This window comes from Thalassophryne amazonica, chromosome 2, assembly GCF_902500255.1.
Source record: "Thalassophryne amazonica chromosome 2, fThaAma1.1, whole genome shotgun sequence".
Classification (NCBI taxonomy): Eukaryota; Metazoa; Chordata; class Actinopteri; order Batrachoidiformes; family Batrachoididae; genus Thalassophryne; species Thalassophryne amazonica.
This window is the reverse complement of record NC_047104.1, coordinates 18,391,754-18,404,109: the sequence shown is the minus strand read 5'-3', so window position 1 is coordinate 18,404,109 and position 12,356 is coordinate 18,391,754. Positions and strand designations below refer to the sequence as shown.

General features: G+C 41.5%; 1 protein-coding gene across 1 annotated transcript in view; it reads left to right on the top strand.

Moving 5' to 3' along the window:
* lrrk1 (leucine-rich repeat kinase 1) overlaps nucleotides 1-1,377 on the top strand; it is a 387,270-nt gene extending 385,893 nt beyond the window's left edge. Inside the window, 1 exon segment of the mRNA XM_034162532.1 lies at nucleotides 557-1,377. Within this exon segment, the coding sequence (XP_034018423.1) occupies nucleotides 557-734 (178 nt within the window). The 3' untranslated portion in view covers nucleotides 735-1,377.
* Nucleotides 1,378-12,356: the final 10,979 nt, after the last annotated feature.

Below are 12,356 nucleotides of genomic sequence, written 5' to 3'. Positions count from 1 at the left end.
TCTTGTAGTTGTTGTAGCGGTATATCAGGTTTAGCGGTATGTCAAGTTTAAAGTTTTCTCGTAGTTGTTGTAGCGGTAGACCTGCTTTGCACTCCAGCATCACCTGAAGGTCCAGCCTTGACGTGCAGTCTGTGCAGGTGTTTATGGAGCTCAGCAAATCCACATAGAGTTTAATGTGTGTGATGTCAGCATGATGTCATAGAGGGCGGTGGCCTTCAGAGCACAGAAGATGAAGCAGTGAGATAATGATAGACCTCATGAAGATGAAAGGACAGTGGTAGAGGGTAATTTGGGGTTGTGCTTTGTTAAACCAGGTCATCAAAGTTGTCCTTCACCTTAATGTCCTTCTCTAAATGTACCTCAGCAACATCCATTTGTCCATTATAAGTTAAATGTGAAGAACAGTAAAGTCTGTCCTGGTGGCTTTCCAGGGAACTGCTTCCTGGAACTGCCCACTAGCTTCTAGAAGCACTTAATTACAGCGTGCAGAGACGCTGTGCTAAGATTAGCTCCTCACCCTTTACTTTGACCGTTCCCCTCCCTCTCTCTCCCTCAGGATCCTGCAGGAGGCGGCACTAGTGGCACAGGACACGGTTGTCTGTGGCTTCCAGAAGGAAAACAAGGAGTGGTGCCTGTGTGTCTGGCGGGGCTGGGGCTGCCACGAGCTGGAACTCTTTTACCAGTCCTACGAGGAACTGGGCCGCATGGAGACCAGCATGAGGAAAAGAAGGTAGCTGTTGTGCACACTCACAGCTCTGTACATAGAGCGAGCCGTGGGGAATCGAGCCCCACAGACCGCCAGTGTTCAGAGCGGGAGGCCAGCGAGTGCCGGTCTCGTGGCTAAAGAGGAGGAGGTGGAGATGCAAACTGTGCAGCTGTTTTTGGACACGGACAGGGTTTAGAGGCGGTGCCACATCAGCTCTTCCAGTCTTCCTGCTTGACGCAACGTTAGCTTTAACATTCCTGAAGAACCTGACTGTTATAACTGCTGAAGATGTTCCTCAGTGTCCGTGTGACAAACAGTAGAACAAACAGTTCCTGTCACACCCGCAGGATCTGAGCCTGGCAGACAGACTGGAAACAGAGCGCTCAAACCAACATCTGGGCAACACGCCGCCACAACAGCACTGCTCTCCGCCGGCCAGCGAGCATCTGCAGCTCAGATGGTAATTGTTATGTGTGAGGACATGAAGACCTCATATCTCCTGTCAGATAGACCAACATCTGCTCCTGTGCAGCAGCACAACATGTCCACCAACAGCGGGGCTGATTTTTACTGAGCACAGAACCAAGAACCTGTCTCAGCCATCCACAGAGACAGGTGAAATAATGTCAAAAAGCAATAAACAGAAAGACAAAGACACACGGACAAGACACCCCCGCTCCCCATGACCCTTAACTGGAGTAAGTGGGTATAAAAAATGAATTAATTTTGGTTCCAACTGCGCTTGAACTACTGAATGAACCCTTAATGTTTTCAACATTTTTTAAAATCATTTAACCACATACAATAACACATCCAGGTACAGGTGCTGTCAGAATAAATATAAAAATAGTTAAGCTATCCAGTTTACATAAATTTACAATTTATGATGATTTATTTAATTAATTTAAAGCATGATTTATGCACCTGCACAGCTGTAATTCCGTGTCATGCAATGAGGTGCGTGACAGTTTTAAAGTTCTCCATCTCTGGATTATGCTTTACTCTGGACTAATCTCACCCTCAACAAGCTTTTCCTTCTACAATCATCACCTCCAAATCAAAGGTAACTTTCTAATCCATTTGTAATTAGGGATGGGTATTTATAAGATTTTATCGATATCAATACCATTATTGATTCCGCTTATTGATCCAATTCCTTATCAATCAATCAATTCAATCAATTTTTTTTATATAGCGCCAAATCACAACAAACAGTTGCCCCAAGGCGCTTTATATTGTAAGGCAAGGCCATACAATAATTATGTAAAACCCCAACGGTCAAAACGACCCCCTGTGAGCAAGCACTTGGCTACAGTGGGAAGGAAAAACTCCCTTTTAACAGGAAGAAACCTCCAGCAGAACCAGGCTCAGGGAGGGGCAGTCTTTATCAGTTCTTTTATTGATGATACCTCTTGTGAATTTTCTGTGTACTAAAAGTAGGCTTTACAGGTTTTCTATGTCGACAATTTATTGAGTCTTAAAGTAAATAAATATGAAATTGGTCACTGGATCCTTAAAACTCTGGACAGAAATAAAAATAAACAAAATCTGTAGTTTTTGTCAAAAGCATTTCCCTTCAGACATTATTGGCATGAATGTCACTCCATATCTCTGAGCTGAGCTCTAGCAGCTGGCTGTGCTGCATGTCAGGATGTAATTCATAAGGAATGCAGGACGTCTCATTTTGGGAGGAAAAAAAAGTTTGTCGATTGTAGTTTATTGTCTGTATTACAGCATTTGGAAAGAGGTGTCATTTTATTTAAAGGCGATTCACTTTGAAGTTATTAATTCCAAGCAGACTCTGTCTCAGCACAGAACGGCACAGCGTTTGGAGCTGTGCCAACGGAACAGAGGACGAGTCTTGTTTCTTGACTGCAACAAGACGAGTCCCAGTTAGTGACTTGAATCCACACAAAAGTGACTCACAATTGACATATTTAACTGGCTTTGAGAGGGGATAAGAAGTGGACTTGCCACTTCTGAAGAGCAACGAATCAAAGAACCAACGAGCCAGCAGACCGAAGCATTGCTTCACTGGTTTGCGCTTCAAAGTGGAGTCTCGCTGCAGAAGCGGTTGATTACAGAGCCGCTGCATGGTCTGTAATCAACGTAGAGGAGTGATCATATTCCCGACAAACAACCTCAAAACCAACGGCCGCTCTGAAGGACCAATAAAGGAATCGTTAAGCAAAAAGACTATTGATATCGGTGGATCGAATCATTTCTTAACGATACCCGAAAAGAACCGGTTCTTGATACCCACACCTATTTGTAATCAGTGTGCGCACTCTCAAATCACAGCCTTTTGTGTCTGATTTAACAGATGCACGTCAGGCTGCTGGTCTGAGCCTGAGCATGGTGTAAAAAAAATAAATGGTGGGGCTTTTAATCAGGGAAATGACTCCAGTCCCACTTTCCTCATATCAGCGAGAGTCAGAGCTGAACTTTACTTTGTGCCTCTGTTACTGTGCACATCCAGACTGCTCTGGGTTTTTAATGGAAATACATTGCAATTGGATGGGACAACACACCAGGAGCAACGAGGGGATTAAGGACCTTGCCCAAGGGCCCTTAGTGATTTTCTGGTCGGGCTGGGATTTGAACCAAGGATCCTCTGGTCTCAAGCCCAAGGCTTAACCACTAGACCATCACCTACCCTGAAATGTTTCTTCTGTTTGGATCTGAACAGAATCTGTAAATCTTGAAGCCCTTGTGTATATCTGTGCCTCCAAATACACAGCGACCCGGCATGTTCACCCACTAAATAAATAAAATAGCTGGATTTACATGCAGACAGATTAACAGCGAACGCTGTTGTGGCACCAAGATGACACCACGAGTCACGTGACCTTTTTTCAACTCGCCACTCTCTCAATTAAAGCTCCCTAGCAGAGAGAGAAAGCTGTTGTGAAGCAGCGGTTTAAACCATTCCCACCAAAACAAACCCAGTGACATAAAGCTGCTGTGTGTAAATATCAGTGTTCTATTTCTGATTATTTATCTGATTGTCGCAATGAACTTGTATTTGTAAATAACGTATACATGATGTCACGTAGCACTTAATAAAGTTCTCATATTTCAAAGCTCTGTTTACATTCATTTTGTGGAATCAATTAGACAGGAAGCAGTAAAGGTACAACAGTAATACCACAACTACTACTACAAAACAGAGTACTGGACAAAAGTCTCAGACCAGTGGGAGCGCTAATAGGTCCATGTTGCAGTGATCCCCATTAATGTCAACTACGTTGCATGAACACACAAACTCACGATGGCATGAAGCCAATTAAATATGCTATAATTTATGTTTAACAGTTTATGTGTGCAAAGAGACCTGTGCCATGTAATTACTTAACTGACTGCAGACAGCAAGCAGCACAGAACGCACCCTGTTGCAGTCATTCTAAGTGATGTGTGTGTGCATTGATACCACATTTTAGAGGAGCACTGGTGACTAAAACATATACCTCGGTATTTATAAAGCAATTTACTATATATTGTTCATTTCAACGACATTTTGTGGAGCTCCTCCAACTTTTACCTCAGCCCCCCCAACAAAGATTTCCTGGCGCTGCCACTGCTAGGTGCACTGTACAAATGTTATTGCCGAATAAATCATATCAAATCAAAGGATACACACACCTGAAGCAGCGTTGCTTTGCGCCATGCGGCACCGCCGCGATGCGCGAAGTCTCCGCTCCTCTTTCCATGACAAAAACTCCTGTAACAGTGGAATGTGCCTTTCATTTCCAAACTGGACGCTGTGTTTTATCCGGGATGTCATCTAGCTAGCACAGGAATTGCGAAAAGACGTGGACATCAGCACTTTTTCGGCACATTGAGACAGACGTGCGGAGGAGCCGCATGGCGCAAAGCAACGCCGTGATGAAGCCTCACAGGACATGTTCTGGCATGTCCAGGCACAGTCACAACTTCTCGGATAATCACTTGATGGAAAAACCACCGACAGCTGTCTGAACGCCATCTCAAAGCCATCCTGTGAGACCAAAACGGAGGTGGTTTTGTCTCGCTCCAGTAGCGAATCCATCGTGACGTGCGAAGCCTCTGTTCGGCTTTCCATGACAAAATCTCTTGTTAAAAGTGAAATCTGCTGGAAAATGGTTGATGTCCAGCTCTTGTGATAACCAGAGGAATTGCACACGATGGTCACGGATCCATACAGCCATCCGTTTAGAAATGAAATGGTCGCTCAGCCTGTCGATGGCGGCTTCGGAGCGCGGCGCACCACCAGTCGCTCTGGGCCGTCCTTAAAGCGACAGTAACACTCCATAATCTCTTTGAAACCCATAAAATTTTCACCAAAAACCATCTGAATTTCTCGAATGGTGTCCACTTTGATGTCCCTCACAGTTTCTGAAAAAATTTTGATCAAGCAAAGCAGCAGTCTCTGAGCCATTCCTAAACAATGAAAAAAACGACGAGGGGGTGGACCACTCCTCACTCAAAGACTGCTCACAGGCGAATGACGCAACCGACAGGCGTGAAAAAACTCACGCATGCGCACAAAGGTTCAAGCTTGGCTGATGCAATCACACATGATTCAAGTCCATATGGTTTTTGAAAAAAATAATAAGGTCGGATACTTTTCTAATAGACCTCGTAAATTGTATATATACAGTAGTGTTCAGAATAATAGTAGTGCTATGTGACTAAAAAGATTAATCCAAGTTTTGAGTATTTCTTATTGTTACATGGGAAACAAGGTACCAGTAGATTCAGTAGATTCTCACAAATCCAACAAGACCAAGCATTCATGATATGCACACTCTTAAGGCTATGAAATTGGGCTATTAGTAAAAAAAAGTAGAAAAGGGGGTGTTCGCAATAATACGAGGTCTGTCAGAAAAGTATCGGACCTTTTTATTTCTTGCAAAAACCATATGGATTTGAATCACGTGTGATTGCATCAGCCAAGCTTGAACCTTCGTGCGCATGCGTGAGTTTTTTCACCTCCTGTCGGTTGCATCATTCGCCTGTGAGCAGGCTTTGTGTGAGCAGTGGTCCACCCCTCTCGTCGGATTTTTATTGCAAATAAATGTCTGAACGATTTGGAGCTTTGCTGCATCAAATTTTTCCAGAAACTGTGAGAGACCTCCAGGTGGACACCATTCGGAAACTTCAGATGGCTTTCAGGGACCATTTTATGGGGATTACACAGATTAAGGAGTGCTCCAGCCGGTTTAAAGACCGCCCACAGCGTCTGAGAGCACGGCGCACTCCGACAGGCTGACATCCCGCTGAAACAACCAGATCATTTCCAACATGAAGGCTTTGTTGATACGGGACGTCGTCTGACTTCCATAAAAAAGGCATAAGGTGTGGACATCAGCACTTTTTCGGCACATTCCACTGTTACAGGAGTTTTTTTCATGGAAAAAAAGCGGACAGATGCGCCACCGTGCCGCTCATTGCGCGGGACAAAACCACCTCCGTGTTGGTCTCACAGGACGGCTTTGAGATGGATTTCAGACGGCTGTCGTTGGCTTTTTAGTCGTGTGACTATCCGAGAAATTGTGCATGAGCTGGACATGCCCCAACATGTCCTGTGGGGCTTCATCACGGCGTTGGCTTTGCGCCATGCGGCTCCGCCATGACGCGCAGAATTCCTCCGCTCCTCTTTCCATGACACAAACTCCTGTAACAATGGAATGTGCCGTTCATTTCTAAACTGGACGCTGTGTTTTATCCGGGACGTCCTCTGACTAGCACAGGAATTGCGGAAGACGTGGACATCAGCACTTTTTCGGCACATTGAGACAGACATGCGGAGGAATTCCACGCATCGCGGCGGAGCCACATGGCGCAAAGCAACGCCGTGATGAAGCCTCACAGGACATGTTGGGGCATGTCCAGCTCATGCACAATTTCTCGGATAGTCACACAACTAAAAAGCCACCGACAGCCGTCTGAAATCCATCTCAGAGCTGTCCTGTGAGACCAACACAGAGGTGGTTTTGTCCCACGCAATGAGCGGCATGGTGGCGCATCCGTCCGCTTCTTTTTCCATGAAAAAAACTCCTGTAACAGTGGAATGTGCCGAAAAAGTGCTGATGTCCATGCCTTATGCCTTTTTTGTGGAAGTCAGACGACGTCCCAGATCAACAAAGCCTTCACGTTGGAAATGATCTGGTTGTTTCAGCGGGGTGTCAGCCTGTCGGAGTGCGCCGCGCTCTCAGACACTGTGGGTGGTCTTTAAACTGGCTGGAGCACTCCTTAATCTGTGTAATCCCCATAAAATGGGCCCTGAAAGCCATCTGAATTTTCCGAATGGTGTCCACCTGGAGGTCTCTCACAGTTTCTGGAAAAATTTGATGCAGCAAAGCTCCAAATCGTTCAGACATTTATTCGCAATAAAACTCCGACGAGAGGGGTGGACCACTGCTCACGGAAAGCCTGCTCACAGGTGAATGACACAACCGACAGGCGTGAAAAAACTCCCGCATGCGCACGAAGGTTCAAGCTTGGCTGATGCAATCACACGTGATTCAAATCCATATGGTTTTTGCAAAAAATAAAAAGGTCTGATACTTTTCTGACAGACCTCGTAGTAGTGTGGCATTCAGTCAGTGAGTGTGTCAATTTTTTGGAACAAACAGGTGTGAATCAGGTGTCCCCTATGTAAGGATGAAGCCAGCACCTGTTGAACATGCTTTTCTCTTTGAAAGCCTGAGGAAAATGGGATGTTCAAGACATTGTTCAGAAGAACAGCGTAGTTTGATTAAAAAGTTGATTGGAGAGGGGAAAACTTATACGCAGGTGCAAAAATTATAGGCTGTTCATCTACAATGATCTCCAATGCTTTAAATGGACAAAAAAACCAGAGACGCATGGAGGAAAATGGAAAACAACCATCAAAATGGATAGAAGAATAACCAGAATGGCAAAGGCTCACCCATTGATCAGCTTCAGGATGATCAAAGACAGTCTGGAGTTACCTGTAAGTGCTGTGACAGTTAGAACATGCCTGTGTGAAGCTAATTTATTTGCAAGAATCTCCCACAAAGTCCCTCTGTTAAATAAAAGACGTGCAGAAGAGGTTACAATTTGCCAAAGAACACATCAACTGACCTACAAAGAAATGGAGGAATATTTTGTGGACTGATGAGAGTAAAATTGTTCTTTTTGGGTCCAAGGGCCGCAGACAGTTTGTGAGATGACCCCCAAACTCTGAATTCAAGCCACAGTTCACAGTGAAGCATGGTGGTGCAAGCATCATGATATGGGCATGTTTCTCCTACTATGGTGTTGGACGGCTGGGCCTATATATCGCATACCAGGTATCATGGATCAGTTTGGATATGTCAAAATACTTGAAGAGGTCCTGTTGCCTTATGCTGAAGAGGACATGCCCTTGAAATGGGTGTTTCAACAAGACAATGACCCCAAGCACACTAGTAAACGAGCAAAATCTTGGTTCCAAACCAACAAAATTAATGCCTCGCAGATGTGAAGAAATCATAAAAAACTGGTTACACAACTAAATACTAGTTTAGTGATTCAAAGGATTGCTAAAAAAGCAGTTTGAACATAATAGTTTTGAGTTTGTAGCGTCAACAGCAGATGCTACTATTATTGTGAACACCCCCTTTTCTACTTCTTTTTTTACTAATAGCCCAATTTCATAGCCTTAAGAGTGTGCATATCATGAATGCTTGGTCTTGTTGGATTTGTGAGAATCTACTGAATCTACTGGTACCTTGTTTCCCATGTAACAATAAGAAATATACTCAAAACCTGGATTAATCTTTTTAGTCACATAGCACTACTATTATTCTGAACACTACTGTATAAACTATACACTTATTACTATTTACATTAATTGATGAGATTATTATGTCTTTGCAATCTGTACGTGTTTAATTGAGCTCCTCAGTGTTGTCAAGTTTTAGCCTCACATGGACCACAATGGAAATAAGAGTTTGTTTTATTGTCATCATTGTATCATTGATATAATTAACCTTTCTGTGTTTATATTGATTTTACAAAACTAGCTCAATCAATTCTGTAAATACTTGTAGCGCTATGGCCTCAATTAGACTTGATTAAATAAAATATATTAATCCTGTCTCAACCACAAAAACCCACTAGAGACAGAGACTGCGTTTCCACCCCAATTGAGAAATTCCTAAGTCATCTGGGGATCTTCAGATAAGTTTTGGAGACGTCCCCCGATGGTCCAACACTGCTTCAGCAGAGAAAAACGATTATAATTCAAGGTTCTTCAAAGAAAAGCAGTCATTTTTTTCAGTGAATTTTCGGTCATTATGAATTACATGACATTATAATGGCATCACGTTAGAATCTGAGCTTCTCCAGGCCGGAAAACCCAAACTTTATGACCAAACTAAGGCAGGAACCTCTCAAGACTGCAAAACGTCCCCCACGACAAGATGGGGCCATAAATCTTTGAGTCTTCCCCCTGACTAACTACTTCTTTGTTTAAAGCAAAGAAAAGACCTTTGGTTGAAATTAATTTGAGATCAGTATTTCTTTCATTGATATCTAAAGACTTATAACGTTGCTTGTATTGATTATCCAAACAAAATGCTTTGCATGTAATCATTCCAGTTTATTGACGTGTGTGTGAGACCTTTCTGTAGTATCTAAAATGCTGATGTTGAAGTACTCTGTTTATCCAAAGGATGTGTTTAACTGACCAGTAAGAATGATGTATCCATTTGAGTGTCTTAGAACAAATAGTATCATTTGAGTCTGTTCTGAGGACATGAAGATCCTGTGAGATTACACACACCCTAAATGGGCGGAGTTTGGTGACATCTGTCTCTTTTAAAAGTTAGAACAGAGTCTTGCCTCTCTTCAGCACCCTTCTGCAGCCCTCTCCTCCCTCCTTCTGCTTTCTCTCTGCTTTCTTCTTTGTAAGGGTGATTCTTAGACTACGGGCACTTATTATGTCATTTGATCATATTGTATGAAAAACAGACTTTTTCACCTTTTTTCAGCATCATTATATGCAAATATTTTGTGCTTGTCCCACACCCAGACTTTTGATCTTCAATGATAAAAATGAATGGTAAAGAAATGTTTTTTCTAATGTTTTAAAATATCTCTGAATAAAATATCAGTAAAATAAAACATAATTGGGGTATTCAATGTCATACAACTGTTGTGATTTATTTTAAACAAAATGTAGTTGTCCCACTCTGTTGCCGTAATTTCCACCACAACAGTGTAATGTCCCTTTAAACAGTTTGTATGAAAGATTGTTTGGGTAGTTTCTATAGAGATAAACAGTGACATCAGAGCACATGTATATAGCGCCAAATCACAACAAACAGTTGCCCCAAGGCGCTTTATATTGTAAGGCAATGGTGTGGTGGAAATTACATTTACAAGGCCAGTAGTGCCCGTAGTTAAAGAATCACCCTTAAACGCTTAAATTTTCTTTGTGGGCCAAGGCCTCATTGCTAAGCTAAGATATGCTAAGCTAAGCTACCATGTGGCATTAATTTATTCTTTACTTTTGGGACAAATTTAAAGTTTTAACCTGACGCTTTAAGGTGCGTCAAGTCTTTTGAATTTTTAAGAGAACTTCCTGAGCTGAGCTTTTCAAATTAAGAGCAAATTTACAGAAAAAGTTACTTTTCCTTTTTCATTCAATTTTCAATGCTTTTAAAGTTTACTTTTTTTTTCTAAATTCACAAATATTTTTAATCTGGTCCAAACAAACTTTTAAAAAGCTACTAAGAACAATTTTCAACAAATAAGTTCCATCTCTGGGTCCTTGCAAGCTGACAACGTAGCTGATTCCAAACCTGACTGCAGCAGCTAACGTTGGTAAAGCTGGGATCACTCGGGGACACCTCTGAGTTAACCCCTCCGAGCCAGGTGAGCTCACGTTGCCCAGAGCAGAAATATCGACGACGGACAAACGGAACCAGCCCTCCAACTGCAGCTAATCTACCCAGTCCAGGCTCCATGAAAGAGGTTTGTCGTCAATGGATACAGGTGGCTCTCCTTTTTCTTTAAAAACATTCATGAAATATTTTTCTTCATAATTAGCTTCAAAATTCATCACTAAATTCCAATCAGATTTATTTATGTAAAGTTTTCAGCTTTATCTGTTTCTTCCAACATCTCATGAGCGAGTAAGAAAATTATTTCCATGAATGAATGTAATTTTCATCACTGTCTATAAAATGCCAGTCAAATGTTCATTTCTTGTATAAATTGTAAATATTTTCTACTGTGGTTTATTTTGTGTACAGAAGGAAACTTTTGGTCAACCGTGTTGTGAGAATTCACGACTTTCAGATCAGAGATTGATTTATTTAAATCGAGACTAATTCATTTGAGACTGATAAATTAATGTTTAAATTAAAGCACTTGTGCTATAAATAAGTGGTGCCCTGAGAATTAATTAAATAATAAGTATTAAACCCTAAATTAATTATTTTGGTGACCCATTACATTGGGCCTAGTCCAATCTGATTCAATTTGGGAGTTTAACTACTTATTCACTATAAATTGCTACATGCCTCTGGTTCCCCGTGTGTGAGCCAATTCAGTACTAAATTTATTTTATTAATTAAATGTTACATTTGGTGCTCCCATGTGGAGGCATAAAGATTTAAACAAAAACGTTACATATTTATGGGTACCCATTGCGAGGCCTGAATATCTGTAAAGCAAAGTGTCTCAAATGAATAAATAAAATTAAAAATCGCTACATACTGATGATTTTTGTTTTACTCTAAGGGTGATTCTTTACGGGCACTATTGGCTTTGTAAATGTAATTTCCACCACACCATTGCCTTACAATATAAAGCGCCTTGGGGCAACTGTTTGTTGTGATTTGGCACTATATACATGTGCTCTGATGTCACTGTTTATCTCCATAGAAACTACCAAAACAATCTTTCATACAAACTGTTTAAAGGGACATTACAGTGTTGTGGTGGAAATTACGGCAATAGTGTGGGACAACTACATTTTGTTTAAAAAAATCACAACAGTTGTATGACATTGAATACCCCAATTATGTTTTGATTATTTTACTGATATTTTATTCAGAGATATTTTAAAACATTAGAAAAAATGTTTCTTTACCATTCATTTTTATCATTGAAGATCAAAAGTCTGGGTGTGGGACAAGCACAAAACGGCAATATTTGCATATAATTATGCTGAAAAAAGGTGAAAAAGTCATCATAGACTACTAGAACAAATTTCTTAACACACTTTCATTGTAAAGATAACTATAAAAGTGTGAAATTTCCCCTTTTTTCTGTTTTTCATACAATATGATCAAAGGACATAATAAGTGCCCGTAGTCTAAGAATCACCCATAAATTACAGAACAATTAACAAAACAAATATGCAGGAAATGCTGTTGGTGCACAGGACAGGAGGGTCTCCAGCACAAATACCACACCCATCTCTGGATGGAGCTGCACCTTAAACAGAGAGAAAAAACAGAATCAGGCGTCAGAAAGATAAGAAATGCAGTATAATTTGTCAGCGTTAAACAAGAAAAACAGGAAATACTAAGGTATGTCTCCGGCCACAAACCCTAAGCTTCACTAAAAGACCCAGAATTTAGGTAAAGTTGAGGCCACGGCACACTCCATTTCCTAATAAAACTAAAAGAGTAAAAAGCGTAGAACTATA